The sequence below is a fragment of the Danio aesculapii genome, chromosome 11, assembly GCF_903798145.1.
Source record: "Danio aesculapii chromosome 11, fDanAes4.1, whole genome shotgun sequence".
In the NCBI taxonomy this organism is placed as follows: domain Eukaryota; kingdom Metazoa; phylum Chordata; class Actinopteri; order Cypriniformes; family Danionidae; genus Danio; species Danio aesculapii.
Window position 1 is genome coordinate 6,977,801 of NC_079445.1, and position 23,786 is coordinate 7,001,586.

At 32.2% G+C, this 23,786-nt stretch overlaps 1 protein-coding gene across 1 annotated transcript in view; it reads left to right on the forward strand.

The window, feature by feature from the left end:
* mcf2l2 (MCF.2 cell line derived transforming sequence-like 2) overlaps positions 1-23,786 on the forward strand; it is a 230,484-nt gene that overhangs the window by 105,007 nt on the left and 101,691 nt on the right. Inside the window, 6 exon segments of the mRNA XM_056468129.1 lie at positions 4,476-4,667; positions 7,174-7,209; positions 7,211-7,366; positions 14,753-14,930; positions 15,008-15,111; positions 15,237-15,325. Of these exon segments, the coding sequence (XP_056324104.1) occupies positions 4,476-4,667; positions 7,174-7,209; positions 7,211-7,366; positions 14,753-14,930; positions 15,008-15,111; positions 15,237-15,325 (755 nt within the window).

Consider the following 23,786-nt stretch of genomic DNA (forward strand, 5'->3'; position numbering starts at 1 on the left):
AAACATAATAGTTTTAATAACTCATTTCTAATAACTGATTTATTTTATCTTTGCCATGATGACAGTAAATAATATTTTACTAGGTATTTTTCAAGACACTTCTATACAGCTTAAAGTGACATTTAAAGGTTTAACTAGGTTAATTAGGTTAACTAGGCAGGTTATGGTAATTAGGCAAGTTATTGTATTGTTTGTTCTGTAGACTATCGAAAAAAATATATAGCTTAAAGGGGCTAATAATTTTGACCTTAAAATGTTTTTTAAATAAATTAAAAACTGCTTTTATTCTAGCTGAAATAAAACAAATAAGACTTTCTAAAGAAGAAAAAATAATATCAGACATACTGTGAAAATGTCCTTGCTCTGTTAAACATCATTTAAGAAATATTAAAAAACTAAAATAAACAAGGGGGCTAATAATTCTGACTTCAACTGTATATACAGTAGTACGGTTACTGTGTACATTTTCATGGAAATCAGGGATTTCATTATTTACTCTGAATAAAAGGGTATTATGATTGAAGTGTCCACATGAGTTTCTTATAGAATATTGCTTTCATGTACCTGTTTTACATAATTTTTACATTTTTAATTTATGAGGACTTTAAGTGCAGTTAATATATTGCCGTACTATGTGAGAAAACAGGATACAAATTCAACTCAAAGCTCAACTTTTTTTTGCTGTTATACTGTTAACTACTGTCTAGTGTTAATGAGTTTGCAAAAGTTCTGTAAAAAGTCCTTACACGACATGAATAGTGTCATAAAAGTTTGTATGTGTCAATAATCATCTCCAGGATTTTTACGACCGCTGAATTTAAAGCTAAATCAAGAAAATGTTGCAAAATTTTGTGGAGCTTACAAATTTGTTCAGTTGTTGCAGATTTCCTGCATGTTTTGGGCAGTCAGGACACTGTTCAAATTCAACGGCACGCCACAGAGTGACATTTGCATAGACTTAAATTCAAAAGCAAAAAAAAAAGTATTCACAGATGCAATGATCTCAATCGGTCCCATACGATAGTGCAATATATTCACATATGTGAAACATTGTTGAGTATATTTATGAGCAATATCACACGAGTAGCAGTGCAATATCAGCGCTGGTGGGAGGTGTGCGTTGATTTGAGGCCACCGGCCGACTGCTTTAGTGCCCCACCAGTGATGATATACAGACATATCGCATTGCTACGCGTGTGATATTGTGTTTATACAACAATTTGACGGCATAATTGTGTGTATAAAAAAAATCAAACTCGTAGAGTCTCAAAAATCCTTTGGTACGAGGAACTACTTTTTCCGCCATTCAATCATATCTGCAGCTGACGTCTGAACAGCAGAAACTGTTCCAACGTCACTTTAGAGCTAGTATTTGAATGATTCTCCTGCATAATATCTAAAGTGATGATAAAACAGGGGATTTTTCTCACATATCAAGATTATAAGGCTGAACAGCATGAAATGCCATCAGTCTAGAGAGATTTCCCAGTATTTCTCTTGCAATTGGGAGATCACAATAATTAACCACCGAAAAAAACAAAGCAAAGCAAACACTTACAGATTACTGTGGTATAAATACAGCACTACAACAAACTGATGGCCGCCGATGTGCTGAATCTCCAAAATTATAAATAAAATAGCCACTATCCTTATTAAAAAAGACAATAGCAAACATGTCGTGTTGAGCGGTAGGATGCCAAATTCGAAAGTCCAAAAATAGAAAACTTAAATTTTACCGTACACCACACTGCTTTAATGCTGACTGCAGACGTCTTTGGCTAACAGCCATCATAAGAGCTGAATGGAGCGAGGGCCTAATTAAAAATGCTCGACTCTGCAGTTCTCATTTCATATCAGGTAAGTTCACGCTATACTGAATCATACACATTACTTGTTTTTGATTGCAAAAACAGCAAAAACAGTTAAGTATGGTGAATTAAACTGTGCACTCTGATTGCTAAGAATGAAATGTAAACATGTACGTTGACATACTCTACCGTACAGGTGCAGTTCGCTGTCAGAATGCCGTTGTTTTGCTTGTTGATGATTACCCAGGCCTTGTACAGTTCTGTCCTCCTTGTCTTTGGTTAGGCAGAACCTCGGTTTTTAGCGATACATAGTTTTGAATCTGGTAATCATGGAACATTATTTCTTGCACATGACCACACAGAACTAAATTATTGGCATCCAAAGACTTGTAGGTCTTTAACTTCTCTCTTGTAAAAACACTTGGAGTTTCAGTGAGATAGTTGTATATTTTGGGCTGGATGCTTGGCCATTTTGTCGTATCCAGTATCCAATAGGAGGGTGCTATCGCAAATGGAACTCGCAAGACGAACGCCGCTCACTTAATTTTGCCGAATCACTGTGCTTATCACAGGGTGACAAGCTGTTATAATACGCTGAAAGCATTATGTAAATAATATATATAATATGTAATCAATATAACTTCTCTCTAATACAACAACAAACTCTGTACCGGATCGGATGTCATTCCTTCGCTGTAAATGCTACCACTAAACAACTATATTCTCACCTAAAAAAAGCCTAAAAAGTACATTATGCTGTCCAACAGCAGCAATATTTGTCAAACTGTAGTGAATTTATTGATCTGCTGTCACTCTATGTGGGCGGAGTGATACACAAGGGAAGTCTGAATTAATAGCCCCCCCTCTTTACTTTTTTCCCCAATTTCTGTTTAACGGAGAGAAGATTTTTTCAACACATTTCTAAACATAATAGTTTTAATAACTGATTTATTTTATCTTTGCCATGATGACAGTAAATAATATTTGACTAGATATTTTTCAAGACACTTCTATACTGCCTAAAGTGACATTTTAAGGGTTAACTAGGTTAATTAGGCTAACTAGGCAGGTTAGCGTAATTATATCTATATATATATTTATATATATATATATATATATATATATATATATATATATATATATATATATATATATATATATATATATATATATAATTACATCATTCCTAATTAAAACTTTTAGCATCTTCTTGCATGTATAAATATATTGTATTTACATATATGTAACTATATATTTCTTTGACTATAAATTTAACAACAATAAATTTCTATGACTATATATGTTTTATGTCATTTAAGCCGATAAAATATCATACATGACTTAAAATGTGACATATATTAATGGGCACCAGAAGCAAAAACCAAAAAAAAAAAAAAAAAAAAAAAAAAAAAAAAAAAAAAAAAAAAAATATATATATATATATATATATATATATGTGTGTGTGTGTGTGTGTGTGTGTGAAAAAGTGGCCAAAATCAAATATTTAAATATGTTTTCGACACATTTAAATTCATGGAAATGTTCATTACTCATACTGTATTTTCCAATCTTTGTGACTTCTGTATGGGGTGTGCAAAGCTTCGAGTTGTGAATAGACATTTTTCATCCGGCGTATGATCTGCGTCAAGTGATGTTATCACAACGTGCATTCAAAGCCTGTTCGACATGGCCACATGAGTTGTATCAGTCCCTTGACTTTTATATGTTGGATTTGTACACATGCTTCTGTCGTCATAAGCATAGCCTTCTTTTTGTCTCTATCACTCTATCTCTCTATCTCTCTCAGACACGCAGACACACAAGCACACGTGCACACACTCATAAGCGTGCACACGCTGCATCTTTCCATCAACGTGTTCACATAGCTGTCAAACTACACGGGTGACGTTTATATTCAAACAAATGGTGTCATTTTCAAATATGATACAGCAGGTTTTAGGGGTTACCCTTAGTTTCATTGTGGTTCTCTCAGTATTTGCATGATATATTACAACAGTCAATGCAACATCATAAAAAATTTATGATTTAAGATAAAGAAAAAGAAATGCTGCAAAATGTGCAAAAACTCACCACAAAATCAATCATTTCAGTTAATAATCAGACTTTTTTTGTAAAATCCTGAAGGGACTGCTTAAGGCACACTGATAATAGTTTTAAAAATCCATATATTTATTAAATTTGAGCATAACTTTAGTTAATTAATAATAATAACAAAAAAATAATAAAAATCTCTGTTTACATGATAATTTCTTAATCCGACTTTTCTTTTAAAGGGGACCTATTATGCAAAAATCACTTTTACAAGGGGTTTAAACACAGTTGTGTGCCAACAGTGTGTGAATATATGCAGCCTCTAATTATAAAAAAATAACTAACTCTAATTTTTATTATCACACTTTATAAAAACAGTCTGCAGAAATGCTTTGATTGACATTCTCCCTTTGTTCAGTGAAAATGGCACATTATGGATCAAAGCCTAAAAGTTTAAGAGTTAAAAAAATATTTGTTGTATATATTATTATGTTTATAGCATGTTTATCAGAATATTGTTGTCCATGTAAACATTCTGAGTGTTATGACCCTAAAGTATTAATAATATTCAAGTTTCAGTGTAAATACTAGTGAAGTGTTTACTGATGTTTACAGGAGTGTTTGGAGAAAGCTCAGCTTCACGCTCAGCATGGGGATCAGCTCATTCAGAGTAATCACTACGCCATCGACTCCATTCGCCCCAAGTGTGTGGAACTGCGTCGGATCTGTGACGACTTCAGCAATGAGGCCAAAAAGAAACGTGACGTTCTGACCAAATCACTTGAAATCCTCAAACGAATCGATGAGGTTTGTTGAACTATTCAAATGATGACAGACAACTTATGTTGAGTTTTTGATTGGTGATGAATGGGGGATGATTGTTTTAAAACGTGACAGGAGTTTTGAAGTATGACATTCAGGATCTCAAAAGACAAATACATATTAAAAATGGTGGAAAGATAATATTTGGGTATAGATAAAATATTTATATATAACATATTTAAATGTGTTAATTTATTTGTTTAACAAACTGATAAAACTGAACAAATGGGGTTGGTTTTTTATGTGTGTACAGTGCTCAGCATAATTGAGTACACCCCGTTTTGAAAACAAATATTGGTATTCATTTCTCAGTGAATATAGGAAAAATATTTTTGGTGCATTTAAATAAATCAGATTTATTAAACAGATATATTTATTAAAGTAATATTTTAGTCACCCAACATATTTTTATATTGAAAGATTTTTTTTTTCCATAATATTTTTATTTTTCATTTTCAGTTTGTACACATTGAAATACAACATTTTTCAAACATTTTTTCCAACAATAACCTTGTTGCATTTATAAATTATACAAAAAATAAGGATATATACATATTTATATTAAAAACAAAGCAAACAAACAAACAAACAAACAAAAAATAAATACAAGTAAAACTGCTCCTCTTTTGTTGTTAATGGTAATCTATTCAAACATGACAATTATAATCATACTGAGTACTAAGTACAGCAAACATATATTGAAGAATGTATCAATACTGAACTATAAAGCTGGAACTGCATTGTCCATCAAAAAATTATTCATCAACTTCTTCCTCTGTTATATCCACTTCTTTGATATAACTAATGAAAGGACTCCATATGTTTTCAAATACACGCTGTTTAGATTTTAGTATGCAAGTTATTTTTTCTAATGGCAGACTTGACAACATTTGTCTTATCCATTGAGAAGCGTCTGGTCTTTGCATCTTTGTCCATAGCAAAGCTACACATCGTTTGGCATAAAGCAAGCTGAGGTCTATAAATACTTGTTCGCTTCTACTATAATTCGAGTCCTCTAGATATAAGCCCAGCAAAAAAAGCTTTGGCTCGAGGAGGATTTGTTTTGAAATAGTTTTTTCACTTATGACTCTTACCTCTTCCCAAAATAATTTAATCTTTGTGCACTGCCAAATACAGTGAAACAAGGATATTGAAAGATTTAAGCTGAATATTGCAAAAATTATTACAACCTACAAAATTGCAGCTATTTTTATTTATTTACTTTTTCATTTTTTGCTTCTCTTGATTTTTCCTCTTTTTAAAATTTGTATTTAATATTTTTCTATAATATAAATTTAGGTGTACTAGTTTTTAGAACCGTTATCGTAAGCTATTTTGTTAGATAAGCTCCAGATTTTTCTTCAGTACTGACTAATCTAATGTATATGCAAACAAATAATATTGTATAGCTTCCTATCAAAAATAGGAATTTAAAAGATACATCTATGAGGGGTGTACTTATATATGCTGTGCACTATATAAATATATGCACACAGTGCACAACAAAATAAATAAACAAAAATAAATAAATAAATAAAAATACCAGTAATTTAAAAGCATAATAAATTACTACGTTGATTTTTCATGTATAAATAAATACTGTGTATATATATAACAACTTAGTAATTTATTGTGCTTTTAAATTTAAATTTTATTTATTCGTTTTTTTTTTTTGTTTTGTTGTTTGCCTAAACTGACAGTTTAAAAAAGATCTTTAGCTATATATCTGTACATCTATAGCTATAGTTTGTATTTAATTCAAGTCGTTTTTATTTCAGTTTTCTTTTAATCACATCAATATCTAATTTTTTAAGCATGATCTTATTCGGACTAATTCAAACAAGTTCAGTTGTTCGAAACTGTACGATTTTAAAAATGAGTCGTGGCACCCAACCCCACGTCTAAACCCAACCGTCATTGGGAGATAAGCAAATCGTACTAAAGTGTATGAATGACATTTTACAAATTCATTCGAATTAGCCACTAAATCAAAAAGTTACGAATTCCCATGGGATTGTGTTGAATTTTTTTTTCTTAAATAATTTGTTCACATAAGCAACTTTTCTAGTATTTATTTTAGCTAAATTAATTTATTAAGTTATTTTCTAAGTCTCTAATTATATATATATATATATATATATGATATATATATATATACAGTATATATATATACAGTATATATATAATACAGTATAGATTATATATATATATATATATATATTATATATATAGATATATATATATATATATATATTATATATATATATATATATATTATAATATATATAATTATTATATAAAAATGTTTCTGTGAACTGTAACAGCACTGTGTGTGAGTGAATAATAATAGTAGTATAATATAATTTCACTAATTTGTTTGATGTTTAGTAGATTGAGTATTTAAAAACCTGTGGCACTCTACTTTCTAGCTTTAAACTGGGTCAGGCCAAAGAGATGCATTTTTGTGTCTCTGCGGTTTGTGTGTTGGCAGGTGAACCAGTGGTGTGAGAGCGGAGTGTATCTGCTGGGCCTCTCAGGCTGTAGACAGATGTCAAACACAGGAAGGTGCAGAAGCAGCGCTGCAGGACATCGAGAGGTACATGAAAACAGCCAAAGAACAGCAGCTCAGTCACCTCAAAGAACTCAACAATCAGTATGAGGTCATCCTCTCAGAGCTGCTCAAGGTACAATCTGATTACAGTTAAATGCTTTTTTATACAGTGACATCCAAAAGTCTGTTTTTATTTATTTAAATACTCAGACTCAACTTTAATATCCTGTTTAGGGAAACTAAAATTGCAGCAAGGTGCTGTTACACAGGCAAAGCTCCATGTACACATAAACAAAATATAGCCACACAACATACAATGCATCTCCCTCCCCGCTGGACTCATTTAATGACCTAATCGCTGCCATTATAAAAGAAATTCTAATTCTATTTGTTCTGCAAATAGAAACTCTAAAACAACGTCCTGATGGCAGCAGCTGAAACATAGAGTACAATGGGTGATCCAGGGTGCATAGGATACCCTGAGCTCTCTTTAAAACATAATTATGGTAAATTACCATTGGAGCAGTTTGGTTAAAACCAATGATCTTGCCTGCCACCTTCACAAGGCTACTCAACCTGTTCCTCTTTGACAAACTCAGATTAATGTACAAGCTACAATGCAGAAAGATAAAACAGATTCAATAAATTGTTTATAAAACAGTGTCATCATAGAGGTACAAACCCAAAAGGAAGTTTCCTCAGAAAAAAAAAAGTCTTTGTTGAACTTTTTTATAGACAGCCTGGGTGTTAGGTTAAAATGTCAACATCTTGTCAATAACCATTTATTGTACTGACATTTGTAGTCAGATGCAATGTAAATGTCATTGATTAATTTCGTGTGGGAATTTATGAGGAGGTAAACTAGATATTGCCATTGTGTTAAAATACAATTTAATAATACATTGTGCTATTTAGAAAATACCAATACATTTATCAATTATGTTGTAGATGATAAGGTAAAATTATTATTATTATTTATTTATTTTTATTCTTTTTTTATTGAACAGTTTGATTTTGAACAAAGCCCGAGATCCACCCAAAAAATATGGATAATAAAACTAAAATAAAAAAAAATATATAAATAAAAAAATAAATAAATAAAAAAACAATATTGTAATAACAAGTACAAAATTAGTATTGAAACATAAATGATACAGTCTCTCTCATATTTGACCAAAATTGTACAGTTTTTTTTACTGGCACCATTTATTTTGGCTGTGGTGTATTCCCAAATATAGGTAAAGCCTCCAGGATAGATCAGTTGGAGCAGATGGATCCAACCATAGTTTCAGGATTGTTTTTTTTGAAGCAGTCAGAACAACTGACAGAGTCCTTTTTTGGTTGATGGATAAGGAGAATGATGAATCGTCAAGGTAAAATATTTTAATAGGTGCCCTAATCCCCCACCTCACTGCAAGGGAGTTGTCACTTACTCACATGTTAATGAAGGTCAAGATGAATTATTTTTCTCATTCATAGAAAAGCGTATTTTAAGTGTTCCTTTATTTACGTTTGCATTATGGGACCCTGGTCTCTGTCAGCTCTGTCAGCGTTTGATGTAGAATATGCAACTCCAACAACAGTTTACCAAAGTGACATTTATTGACATTTTAGTAGTTTGAAATCAAACAATGTATAAGAAATAATATATAGATGAACAAGTAAAATAACAGAAAATGTACTGGCTGTTTATTACAAGGTTTTTGTATTGTAACACCAACCCAGACAATATATCACTTTAAACTAGATCAGGGGTCACCAATCTTGTTCCTGGAGGGCCGGTGCCCTACAGATTTTAGCTCCAACTTTAATCAAACACACCTGAACAAGCTAATCAAGGTCTTACTAGGTATACTTGAAACATCCGGGCAGGTGTGTTAAGGCAAGTTGGAGCTAAACTCTGCAGGGACACCGGCCCTTCGGGACCAAGATTGGTGACCCCTGAACTAGATAGTAGTTAGGATTACTGTATGTGTTATCTAGGAATAGAGATGTAGAAATGTAGAATAAGATCATGTACTTTATAAGTACTAATTAAAAACCAATAACATAATAATGGGAAAGTAATAAGCCACTGGTTAATAGTGAGAAGTGTTACTTATAGTAAAGTTTTACCAAAATAATAGATTACAATTTAAAGTTACTTTTAAAAAGTAGCTAAATGTGTTGATTAGCTACCTCCTAATGAAAGTAGGCTATTTCTGCTCATTTTTCAATAGTAAGGTAGGCTTAAAATTCTAATGCTGAATTTTACTCATTAGTTATTAGCTAACTCTAACTCAGACCATGTTGTTAGGTTGTTGTTTTTATTTGTTATTTAAGAAAAAATTAATATGTAACTTTCATCTGTATGCTGTGTGGTAGATATGATTTATGTTGTTGGAGATATGAGATTTGTTTTATGGCATGTTGAAAGTTAAGGAATGTGCCATAATTTAACTGGGAGTAGTACTATATGCACTCATATTCATACCCTGATTAAAGAGAGAGTTATCCCCAGCATGAACTTTTCTTCACTATTTACTCACACTGAAATGGTTCTAAAGTTTTATCAATTTTTTCTGATGAACACGAAACAAGATGTCTTGAAGAATGTTGGAAAAAAGCAGCCATTGACATTAACAGTATGAACAAAAAAAATACAATGGAAATCAATGACCACTTTTTTACAACATTCTTTAGGATATCTTAATTGTTTTGTGTTCACCTGAAGATAGAAACTCCAACCGGTTTAGAACAGGATGGTCTCCAGAAACGTCCTCGGGACTACGTTTTCAGAATGAGCCTGGGTTGACAGGATCAGTACATTTTTATAAATATATTTTTGGGTGAACTATCATTTTAAGATTCTTTTTTTGTGTGAATGTGATCCTGAGTGGACAACGCTGAATAGTCTTACATGAGGAAACAATTGTAACTACTTGACGTGTGTTGAAGCACAGTAGTCAGACTAGATTTAAACATTTACAGCAAAATAAAAAAACAATATCATATACAAACAAAGTTCTCTTATCATGCGTCATTCACACACAAACCTACAGTGTTCAGCATAGTTCTGTCATTATCAGAGCAGAAACTTCTGCAGTCTGCATTGATTTCCGATTGACTCGTTTTACATTCATATGCAAGATATGAAAGATAACACTAAAAGAAAAGATTAGAAAAAGCCAATACAAACACCCGCCCGTAGACCTTCCCTGTCATTTGCATAATTAGCCGCCCAAAATACAAACACAAAAAAACGAAGGCGAGGCGTCAGTGTATTGCAGTTTGATCACAATGTTGTGGAGGCACCAAAGAAATATAAAAACATTTTTATTATTGTAGGCTCCCATTTAGCATTCAAGATTTCAGCATCTAAATAAAAAAAACTGCTTATTATAACCTTTTGTTATGCTTCACAGAAAAAAGCCTTACATTTTCAATTTGAATCAAATTAACTTTGCAAGTAATTTCAACTCACATTAATTAAACTTAGTTAAAATGTCAAATAACTTTTTTTATAAATTAAAAAATAAAGTTAAAGCCTAATTAAGCTATTCAAATAATTAAATGAACATAAAAACATATGTTTGTCGGGACTTTTCAATCATATATTTTTTTACAGTGCTGTAACTACACAAAAAATATATATATATAATATATCAAAAATATATTTTTTTATCAAATGATGAGCTCAAACAGCACAGTTTTTTTCAGAAACGTTATTGTTTTATGTTCAATTTATTTAAATTAGTTATGTTAACTAAATGGATTTGTGTTAGGACAACATAACAACGCAGGAACCCTGCATTGTTTACAGTGTAGCATAGAAAAATAACAGCGTCACATTTGTGTGTTGTCATGAAATTATACATGTTGCATCTGTTTAGTTATTTGTATATCTTTGAAATCTAAACATTAACATCCTATTTTAAATATATGAATTAGTTTTACATGTTTAAATTAGAAATTAGACCTGACCACTGCGCGTTAGAGTAGGCTTTGTGTGTCAGAAAAGCAAGTGATTAAACTGTACCTGTCAACATTGGGATATAAAAATACGGGATACGCCCCCAACAACCAATACAAATATAGGGAGGAAGTTAGCTCTAAATGAAAGAATACAGAACAAACATTAGAAAATTGCAAATAAAATAAAAGGTTTATCTTAATATAATGAATTTACTGATCACATCAGTGTTATCGTACACGTTAAAGTGTTAAAAGTGTGTTCATTTTTTTTACTTTAATTATTCAGCGATTACTCTACGTACCACTAGAACGAAGCCTGCATACCACTAGTGGTACACGTACCACAGTTTGAGAACCACTCATATAATATAATATAATATAATATAATATAATATAATATAATATAATATAATATAGTATAATATAATATAATATAATATAGTATAATATAATATAATATAATGTAATGTAATGTAATGTAATGTAATGTAATGTAATATAATATAATATAATATAATATAGCATAATATAATATAATATAATATAGCATAATATAATATAATATAATATAGCATAATATAATATAATATAACACAACACAACACAACACAACATAACATAGTATAATATAATATAATATAATATAATATAATATAATATAATATAATATAATATAATATAATATAATATAATATAATATAATATAATATAATATAGCATAATATAATATAATATAATATAATATAATATAATATAATATAATATAATATAATATAATATAATATAATAGAGTATAATATAATATAACATAACATAACATAACATAACATAACATAACATAACATAGTATAATATAATATAATATAATATAATATAATATACTTATAATACACTCTACACTAAAGTGAAGATTAGTCACATCACAATTCATGTTTTGACATAACGTGTGTGTACAGTGTATATTTATTTAAAATATGAAATACATTTTTTAAATAAATTAATAAATAAAGTTAAAGCCTTATTAAGCTATTCAAACAATTAGATGAACATAAAAACATATGTTTGTCAGCACTTTTCAATCATATATATATATATTTTTACAGTGCTGCTACACTCAAAAAAATATATATTTTTTTTCAAATGATTTAAAATAAGCTGAAACAGCACAGTTCTGGAGATTTTTTTCCGAAACTTTATTGTTTCATGTTCAATCTACTTAAATTAGTTATGTTAACTTGATTTATTTGTGTTAGGACAACATAAATGATATGTCTGGAACCCTGCATTGTTTACAGTGTAGCATAAAATAATAACAGTGTACATTTGTGTGTCGTTATGAAGTTATACAAGACTGGCATTACCAATCAAAATGAAGGTTGATTTAAACATAACGTGTGGACGTGGGTGTCTGTTTAACCCACTATTTGTCCGTTTCCAATTCACAAAATTAACATTTACGGATCAGAGGGTTTAAAACACTTCGCATATTTTTTTTGAGCTACTATCACAAAGCACTTCCAATTGTAGTTTGCAATTCCAAATTTGTACACAGATAAATGGGCACAATGTATTATGTCTTGCAGTAGGGGTAGTATTTTAGTCCATGCTCCTAATACACTTCAAAAAATGGTGCTTTTTTTGTCTATCATCAAACTAAAAAGACAGGGAAATGGATTTATAAATAAATGGAATGAAAAATGTAGATTGTACTGTATGCTAGCTTATACTGCTAGCTCATATTGCTTGCATGTGATGCGTTTGAATCCATAAATGCCACTTTATGAAGAACTTTGTAACCATTAGGTGCAAGTTTTTTATGTTTTTATGCGCTTTTTATATTTTTATGCACTCTTCATGCGCTTAAAACTATGTGCCTCAATCATTTATGATTGACACTCAACAAAGTGTGGATATTATGCAAGTGTAAGATTCCTTTCTCACCTTCAGTGTTAATAATAAGATTTTTTTGTGAAGGAAAATCGTGCAAGAATGTTGCGTCTCTGCAATAAATACTTCTTCTTGACACGATGACGACAGCACTAACTAGCGTTTGAGGATCAAAGTAGACATTGTTCACAGGCAGCCACTGAAAGAATAAACTGCCACTATGCAAATGTATTACGGATCTAAGTAAATCAGTTATGCAAATGAAACTGGAATTTCTGAGGATTGGTTTCATTGGTTCAGAATCTTTTTATATCTTTCTAAGAGACAACAACTTTATTGATCATAAACGTTGAGCTTTAGAACTTTGTAAAACATTTACGTTTAGAAGCATTACTCATTTAAAATCATTCATCATTTAAATTCATAACACTTTAATATTTCCAGTAAAGTGTATGGTAACACTTTAAAATAATGGTCCATTAGTTAATGTTAATGTATTTACTAGCATGAACAAACTATAAGTAATACATTTGTTATGGTATTTATTCATCTTTGTCAATGTTAGTTAATGTTATTTAAGTTAACGTTAGTTCAATTTAACTTATGGTGCGTTAACTAATGTTAACAAGCACAACTTTGGATTTTAATAATGAGCTATTGTTGTAAGTTAATGTTGAGCCATAATTATTTAATGCTTTACTAGATTATTGATTCTTAGTTAATGTTATTAAATACATTAACTTATGGAGCATTGTTCTAAAGGGTTACCAATTGTATTTTTGCAGTGTTTTTGTTATAAATAAGTGAGCAAATAAGAACGAGAGTACAATCCCATAAAAGAGGAAGCGAGGACAGTTTAGCAAACGATCTACTGACGGTGTGGCATTTCAAGAACACAAAGAAGTGGAAATTAGGTCACAAAGAAGCAGAGCTGATGATGATTCAGTGTATGTAATCTATTAGCAACATGAGTGTAAAAGTCATGCTAAACAATGGCACAGATAACAGTAAACTGATGACTGCAAATCACATTGCATGATTCAATTTAACACACTCCTCCCATAAATTCATATGCAATAGGGTCAGTGTAAATAAAGCCTTTTGTATGTAATAACTTAAGATAATATATATTATTATATATAATAAATTCAGCTGCCAGCAAATCATTTGTAATTATCCTTTTTTTACTGTGTAAATCCTGATAGTAGTTTCTTAAAAGGATGGTTTACCCAAAACTGATAATTGACCCACTGTTTACTCATCCTGAAGTGGTTTCAAACCTTTATGATTGTCATTTTTCTGGTAAACAAATAAGAAGATATTTTAAAAACCTTAGAAACTGGTAATCATTGACTTATATTGAAATCAGCTATTATTGGTTTCCAACATTTATCAAAATATCTTCTTTTGTGCTTGAGAGAAAAAAGAACAGGTTTGTAAGAAGCAAAGGGTGAGTAAATGATGTCAGAATTTTCAGTTTTGTGTGAACTATCCCTTTAATGCCAATAGAAGGTTTGCGTTGGCGCAAGCTATTATTAAATCTGGCTGGCTTTTAAATATTTTAAATTCATTATCAGACTTTTGGAGCTCACTGTAGCTAAAACCATTCATCTGCTGCTGATGATAGATACATTTACGTTTTATGTAGTAAAATAATCTTTTATTTCCTCCCACGCAGAGCAAAGTTCAAACTGCCTTGAAAACGCTGAACGATGTCCAAGAGATGTTTGAGAAAAGACACGCAAGTCTGAAAAAGCTTTCCGCAAAGCAAACAAGGCCTGTGCAACCTGTTGCACCTCGACCAGAATCTTCACCAAAACGCCCCTCACCTAAAATCCCCCATCCCACTCCACCAAGTGAGTTTAAACGAAACAAGTTCTATGTTATCACAGTGGGTTGAAAATGAAAATAAATTCTATGTTAAACCCTACAGCAGCACACCGCAAAACTACAGAGAACTCCAGCACCAATAAACAGCCCAGTGATGCAGAACTGGCAAAAAGAAAAAACATCCGCAAAGCCAAAGGTGGCATTAAGGTACGTCAGTCTTTTTTAGCTGCACAGTCATATCTGAAAAAAAGTAAAAGTTAAAAAGGGCATTTGCACGTCTAAAGACCTTGCCTTTAACAATAATCATGTTGGATTTCTTGTGCTTCTTGCAGATTGAGGTCATGCATGAAGGAGGCCAAGGAGGTTCGAGTCATGTTTTAATGAACAATGAAACTGAAGAGTCACTTTCAAACAGACGCAGGTACGAACATGTTTTCTGACAAAGACCTTCGAGCTGTACATAACACTGTACAAATTTACTGAGCAAATCACAAGGGATTATAATAAAATAAAATTAAATAAAATAAAATATAATATAATATAATATAATATAATATAATATAATATAATATAATATAATATAATATAATATAATATAATATAATATAATGTAATATAATATAATAAAACATAATATAATATAATATAATATAATATAATATAATATAATATAATATAATATAATATAATATAATATAATATAATATAATGTAATATAATATAATAAAAGATAATATAATATAATATAATATAATATAATATAATATAATATAATATAATATAATATAATATAATATAATGTAATATAATATAATAAAAGATAATATAATATAATATAATATAATATAATATAATATAATGTAATATAATATAATAAAACATAATATAATATATTATAATATATTATAATATAATATAATATAATAAAACATAATATAATATATTATAATATAATATAATATAATATAATATAATATAATATAATATAATATAATATAATATAATGTAATGTAATGTAATGTAATATAATATAATATAACAAAATATAATATAATATAATATAATATAATATAATATAATATAATATAATATAATATAATATAACAAAATATAATATAATATAATATAATATAATATAATATAATATAATATAATATAATATAATATAATATAATATAACAAAATATAATATAATATAATATAATATAATATAATATAATATAATATAATATAATATAATATAATATAATAATATTGTACCAGTCACTGAATACTGTATATATATATATTTTTATTCAGTTTTTTCCAGTTGAATTTTCAGCATCATTATTCTGGTCTTCATTGTTACATGGTACTTCAGAAATCATTCTAATATACTGATTTGCTGATACTGATTATTTCTTCTTATTATTAATAATGGTGTTTCCATTGTCGTCGTAGGTTTTCTTATTATTATTACACAGTTTGGTAACATTACAAATATCTTTAATATCACTTTTGAACAATTTAATGCATCCTTTCTGAATAATTCCCAACCACTCATAAGAATGGTATTGTTTTGAGATATTAAGTAGTAGTAGTAATATTGTTTCTTGCATACCTTTTAGCATATTTAAAGTATTATAACGACAAATCATGTGACAATGAAGGCTGTAATAATAGCAGCTGAAACTGTTTAGTCAACTGCTTTTAAGAGCTGAGTAACTGCATGTTCGTACATCATAATTACACACGATTAATAATGCCCTACATTTTGCATATTGCTGACAGCTTGTTCTAAAATAGCAACTTAACTGAAAATGATAACCAATAAAAATATGTGGAATAATATTCAAGTTATATTTATCTTGATTTGGATTTAAATTTCTTTACACAACTCATACCTTAGTGTCTTACTGACATTGTCGCCTTTTTGAGTAGTTAACATTAAAGAGCTCTTATAGTGTCCTTTTTACAAGATGTTAAATACATATTTTGTTTATCCAGAATGTATCGGTGAAGTTTCAGGTCAAAATATCCATCTTATTTGTTTTTTATCGTTGAAAATGTCTATTTTTGGGTCAGAGGGAATTGTACCTGTTTTGTGTCTGTGCTTTCAATGCAAATGAGCTAGTTCTCCCCATCCACTCTTTGGACATTTAGCTTCAGAGAAGGATAACAAGTGTTGGATGTCAGGATAAACACAGCAAAATACAGACAGCGACTGTATAAACACCGTCACGAATACTTGTAGTTGTTGTGGAGTTTATTCAACCTTCCTGCAACAATGAATGAGCCACAAACAAATACTGTTACAATGTTCACTGAGCACAGACATACTATACGGGGATCTGCTGGGATTTGGGTTCTAGTTTAAGATCAGGACTTTAAAAAGAAAACTTGTAACGTTTATATCCCTCAAATTTAAGTGTGTACTCACTACACAGTCAGTTTAGTATACCACCACACATTTCTCTCCTAACAGCCTCCAAAACTTTATATTAATATTGAGATTCTGATTGAGTGGCAAATGGTTTGTTTCTTATTAAATGGCAGCAGCCAAATAATTATACTGTGACTATAACTGTAACGGAGGATGGACAACGGAGATGAGGGATCCATGTGCAGTTTATTTAAAGCTTAGTCAGATAGGCATAGGTCAGAACAGGAACAAACGGGAGCATGAGGGCAATCCAAAGAGCAACGTTAGAAACAGGTAAATGGTCAGAACAGGCAGCAAAGAGTCAACAAACGGTTACCCAGACAAAAATCAACAACATGGTAGGACAAATAGGGAAATACGCTTTTAAATGTTTCACAGGGAAAACAAGACTCCGCAAAGTGTGTGTGTGCGAGGTGCATGCTGGGATTTGTAGTTCGTTATTGTAACGTGTGTGTAGTTCTCCAGTGGTCTACAACTATAACAATCAAATCACATCGCAATTGTTAGAAGTTTTATAGTTTAAGTTGTATTAACAAAATACTAGGCAATGGTGACTGACTACTAGAAAATGGACCATGAATAAAGCGCACGCAATTAATGAAAGCGATTCAGTTGGAAATTGTTATAAGTTGCTTGTTTTTTTTTAAGTTAAACCTAAACCTAATAATGTGAACCTTATTATAAATAAACAAATAACTGAAAATGTTTTTGTTTGTTTGTTAGTTTTTGTTGTTGTTAGCAGTTTAGTTGTCGTTTTGTTGTTTTTGTTTTTGTCAGTTGATGTCAATTACAGATATCTAGTGTAAATTAGAACATCATATACTGGAATACACTGCCATGATCTCTGATAAATTGTTTTATAACGTGGTATTTTTACGCTTCTGCTCGGCAATGAGGGTCCTTCATAAGCTGTGCTGAGCCACATTGCTAATGATAGTTTTCAGTTACGTGATCAATACAGAGATTCCTGGCAGGCAAAACAATGGGCCATAATAGCAGCTTATACTGGGGTCTCTATAGAGATACAGCATAAGCCAGTCGTATTTCCCTCTATTTCAAGCAATACATATTTGGATTATGTTTCTACAGAACAAAAAATATAATACAATAGATATATATATTTGGGATATCCAGTACCTGCCGCTTTATTTAATGTTCCATTATTAAAAACCATCAGTTCATTGCCAGAGCTTCAATTTGACATTGTTTACATCAGGAGATTTCAAGTAGGATCAGTTAAAGACAGGAGTGTTTGATCAATGTTGCAGCTGAGCTCTGCAGGATCTCCAGGAACAGGGTTGGGCATCCCTGGTTTACTTAAATCTTGTGGAGAATCCCACAGCAATTCAGTGAATTATTTATTCTCTTAAATAAGGGGGAATTACCTTTTAAGTGTCATATAGCCATGGTCCGCTGTGTCATCCCTTCGTTAGTGGCGAGACCACTCGATGTACGATGCCAGCAGTCGGTCGGTGAGTAAACGAATATAATGAATGAAAATACAAAGGCCTATGCCTATGGACACATAATGCTCGACAGTAATGTGTAATGTACAATGATTGTTTCGGTTGTCTCCATTTTAATCGTTTTGTGATGATAATGAGGGTGTGCGGTATCTGCCTGATCTACCTGGATCAGAACTTAGGCAGGTTGTGAGATGTTTGATTCGTGGGGCGTTCTGGGAGCAGGGGCACTGCAAGCTATTGGCCCGACAGTAAAAACACGACATGATTTCGGCCTCACTGTTCAAGCTCCCGGGCTATTGACCCGGCCCAATAAAAGCCCTGGCTCGCACTGGCCCAACAGTGGAAATACGGACATTGGTGACGGCAGTAAAGACCTTGAGTAGCTGCTTTTATTTTTGATGTCTGTTTCTTTTGCTTAGATTAATATTTGCTGGTAGGGAAAATGTATTGGTTCACCTCTGCTATTTAATCTTTAACTTGTACTTTAACTGCAAATTAGAATAGAAACTGTAAAAAGCATACAAAAGTACTGACAATTAGAGGTAGTTTTGATCAGGGATGGGTCAATAAGGAATTGGCACCAATCCACAGATTTCTCCTTTCTGGCTTTTCTTTCACTTGGTTAATCTGGTATGCATGTCTCCTCTTTGGTTGGAATATCCTATTGCACAACAATTTTCCTCCTAATGGCATGAAGTCACTTCAAAGCTATCAATTGGAAGAAGCTTGGTTCCTTTTAAATAATCTTTAACACAAGTACTGTGGATCGTAATGAACATATTAAAGGTCCTTTCTAGAACATGACTCTGGATTCACATTCTGAAGTGTTGTGCAGAGCAATCCAGATAGTTTGGAACATGCAGACACAGATTTTTGAGAAGAGGTTACTGAAGGGTTCTTTTTCTGCAGCCTTGAACACAAAGTACCGTGGATCTAATATTTGCTGGAAATGCACAGAAAGCTGTATCTTTGTAGAGCCTGTGTTGGAAAATCCTGTCGACCAGGCTCTCACAGGCCTAGATCTGGGTTGAAGAGAGTCTGACATTGATGCAGAGGGTTCCTGAAAATGAGGAAGGCAATGTATTTGTGGTTGTTGTTCCTGTTGCTGGTTCCGAACTCCCTAAGTAAACTTCTAGACTAGACCTCTTTGTTTCTCTGTAGATCTTAAGAAAATATAGCACCCTAAGTGTAATGCTTTTAATCTTGAACTAAATGGAGTAGTATTCTCAGCCTAGAACAACAAATCCTTGCCCATTTAATCTAGAACTAAATCTATATCTCAGAGGGAAATCTCTTAAGGCCGGTATGTACAAAGCCAACGGTTTGCCCGATTCAGCATTAAGAATCCTTAAGAGCGAGTGCTGTTCATTTAGATTGAGAATTATAGCTCAAGGACAAAAACAGAAGAGACACAAGTCTAGAGGGAACACAAAGAAGCCAGCTGTCATTTCGTCACATTTCTAAAATATTTATATGGGTTATCAGATTGTCAGATATATTTGCACAAGCAAATCTCTCTGTAGTGAGTGACAAAGTACTGTGAAAGCTGTAGGTAAACACTGCTTTGTGTATGGTTTGTATGTGTGCATTGTTAATTTGACATTAGCTTATTGGGTTATTGTTTGTCTGGCTAGTTGGTTTGGTCTGTTCCACATGTTGCCTCTCATCGGGTTGATGTCAGATTGTGTTGGCTCGACTCAGCATGTAGAATCGCCATTGGCTGAAGGTAGCACTCTGATTGGTTACTCAGCAACGAATCAGAGCGCGAGATCAAAGAAACTTAAGAAGGAACACAAAGAGGTCAGCTGTAATTTCACTAACTTTCTCAAATATTTGAAAATTATATGGATTATTATCTAATTAAACATATTAGCATGAGTGAATCCCTCTTTGGCGAGTGAAAAGAACTGTCAAAATGTTAATAATGCTTGTTTGTTTATGATTTGCACATGCACATTGAAAGTTCTGGTTTCTTTATGGTATGAGAAAACAGAGACTGCCCTGCATGGGTGAGGAAAGGAAAATATCATTGGCTGCCGTCTGTTTGATGTGCTCATGAGCAGCTTTTTGGTCCAGATGAGACCAGCGCTAGTTGTTAACTGTTGTTCGATCCTAAACCTGCGCATCCATGGATTTGCTCTTCAGTGTTTGGACTTTCAGCAGTGAAAATTAAACCACACTGAACTGAACTAAATTGAACTTCAACTCTGAAAACTAGACTGACACAGTTTCAGTTTACTAGAACTTCTATGTTAAGCTGCTTTGACACAATCTACATCGTAAAAGCGCTATAGAAATAAAGATGAACCGAATTAAATTGAATTGTATTGAAAGGTCTTCTAAAGAAATACTTGTACGTTGAGTGAACTTGCGGTGCATGCTTTGCATATATGCACTTCTGAAACACTTGCTGACAGTGGGGTTACTAAGTTCCTCTATGTTGAGTGTCTTCACAGTTTTGTTGGTTACACCAGAAATGTGTGCAATGCTATCTTACTCTACAAGTAGCTCAAACTCCCCATTAAAGGAAGAAAGATGTGGAAACCTGCAGACATGCAACAACTTTAATCATGAAGTAGCCACAAAATAAAAGTATTCATCTGGTGCACATCTGCAGAATTTGACACTTGTTAAATGCACCACTAGGCTAGCTCCTCTCCGCATGGCTTTTGGCCTCACAAACTGCTACCAAACTGATTAGTCACAGCTCTTGCCCTACAAGTTGGCGCAACATGTATTTACATTTCAGGTGCATGTCAGGGTTCATGTCAGGCTAAGGCAAAAGGCATAGTATGAAAGGTAAGGTACGTCACCAGACCATCCATGTGCAGTATATCAGAAGTATAAACTGGCCTTAAGAAGGGTTTGCAGGTTGACACCTTTCACATTCAGGGTTGTGGATGGGGGTTTCAGAGACTCCAATGGGTGACCCCACTTTGTTGTGAAGAGTTCAGAGCTAGAATTATTTCTTTAATGATTTATCCGGATGAGTGTAGCAGAGGCCAGCTAGTGAAGTGCTGTGCAGGTAAACCTCACATCTCTTAACCCGAAAAGGAGCTCTAGCGACAGATGCTAGAGGCTATAGTTTTTAGCCTCCTAGGTAGAGCAATCGACTCCCATGTGGAAGGCTGCCGGTTAGATCCCAGCTCGGAGCGGGTTGGGTGGTGTTGGATCAGCAGGGTTACATTGGTGTCGTGAAGAGCTGTACAGATAAACCTTACTCCTCTGACCTCTAAAAGGTGCTCTTGCGATAGATGCTCGAGGCCATAATCTTTAGCCTTCTTGGTAGAGCAATCGACTCCCATGCGGAATGTTGCCGATTCGATCCCAGCTCGGCAGCGAGTTGGGTGGTGTAGGACTGGCGGGATTACGTTATTGCACAGAAAATACAAATACATTTAGCTTTAACTTTTATAACTTTAGATGTATTTGAATAGTCATATGTATACACACACACATGCATTAATGCAATTAATCCAAATATTTTTGTATCACAAACGGCAAAAACCTGTTGGGCGAGTTTGAGGCTGGTCATTCACATGATGATGACAACAGTGCAAATGCTGATTAAGTTAGGCGGTGAGGCTGATATTGTCTTTTTTCCAATAATGATAAGGGTAAAGGAAGGACAGAGCGGTTCATGTGTGGGGGAACTATGCTAATCTTCTGTTTACTCTTTACTTAAAGATGGATTCACCTTACATGTATGCTTTGTTGACCATAGAACATGTGATTCAACTCAAGTGAAGTTTTTCCACATGTTGCTATTAATATATGTTTATATGTTTGTTAAAAATGTTTCTGTTTGACCAATTTCATTAAACTTGGTAGCCATGTACACAAATGTAAAAAAACCTGAAACTAATCCTGACACATTTAACGCCCATCCTTGTGACGTACATTTTAATTGCCTAAATCTTTTTATTAGAAACAATTGCACCACCAAAGCTGTGACTCACACCAATGGTTTCTAATGACATACATTTAATCTTAGGCAGAACATCATTTTTGAGTATACAGGAAGAACTAGTTTGTCAACATCTTGTAACTCACTCAGACTGGTGTGTTTATATACAGTACATGTTTCCTCTAGGATTTTTTCCAGCTGTGGTGGCAGTCCAATTTCTACAGACCTTCCACCTGCTGGTTAAACCACCACACCCAACAAAGAATCTGACTTACTCACACTGGTATCACAAAGGCCACTGTTTGAGGAAAAACTGAAGTATTAAAAGAACCAACAATAAAATCCAAACAAATTTGGAAGGATATTTATTTGCATAGATTTTAACTGCTTCATTGTGTTCTCCTGCTTCAATGTGCCCATCTGGTACAGATGTCTCCACTGCTGCCTGTCTGTTTGTATTAACTGAACTTAAACTTAAACTTTAAATTCTATAGTAGGCCTAACTATCCACCACCTCAAGTAAAGACCTCAAGACATTGACCTTAACTTGAACATAGCAGCATAGATATACTAAATACCCCACTGTCATCTTCCTCAACTTCTTGTGTCTGCTCTTGGAGTCTTAACAGCTTATTTTTTGGATAATTTGCATCAATATTCAAACAAAAAAAGGTTTTTGACCCTCACCCTTATTATGCTCATACCAATGTGAGTTTTTTTAATGTAAAGTTTATTTATTTGTAAACATTTTAAAGTCCACTTGAAATTAAAATTTACGATGTTTAAATTGCTAGCTCGTATTGGTATTCTTAAAGTAAATAATTAATCCGTGAAAGTAATCCACTGGGAAAAAAAGAATTTGTTCTTGTAATCTTGAATGATGTGCAAAAGAAAGCCCCGTCCCCTACACAGTATTCCATTTAAGTTACAAGTTCATCAACATCCTAATATGAAAGTCTCTGCAGTTTTAATGTAAGATAGCATATGTTGAATACTATCGAATACTACACACTAATAAATTCACACAATGTAGTTTCAAAACCACATGACATTCACAGTAGGTTATGCATAAGAATTCAAGCAGTTA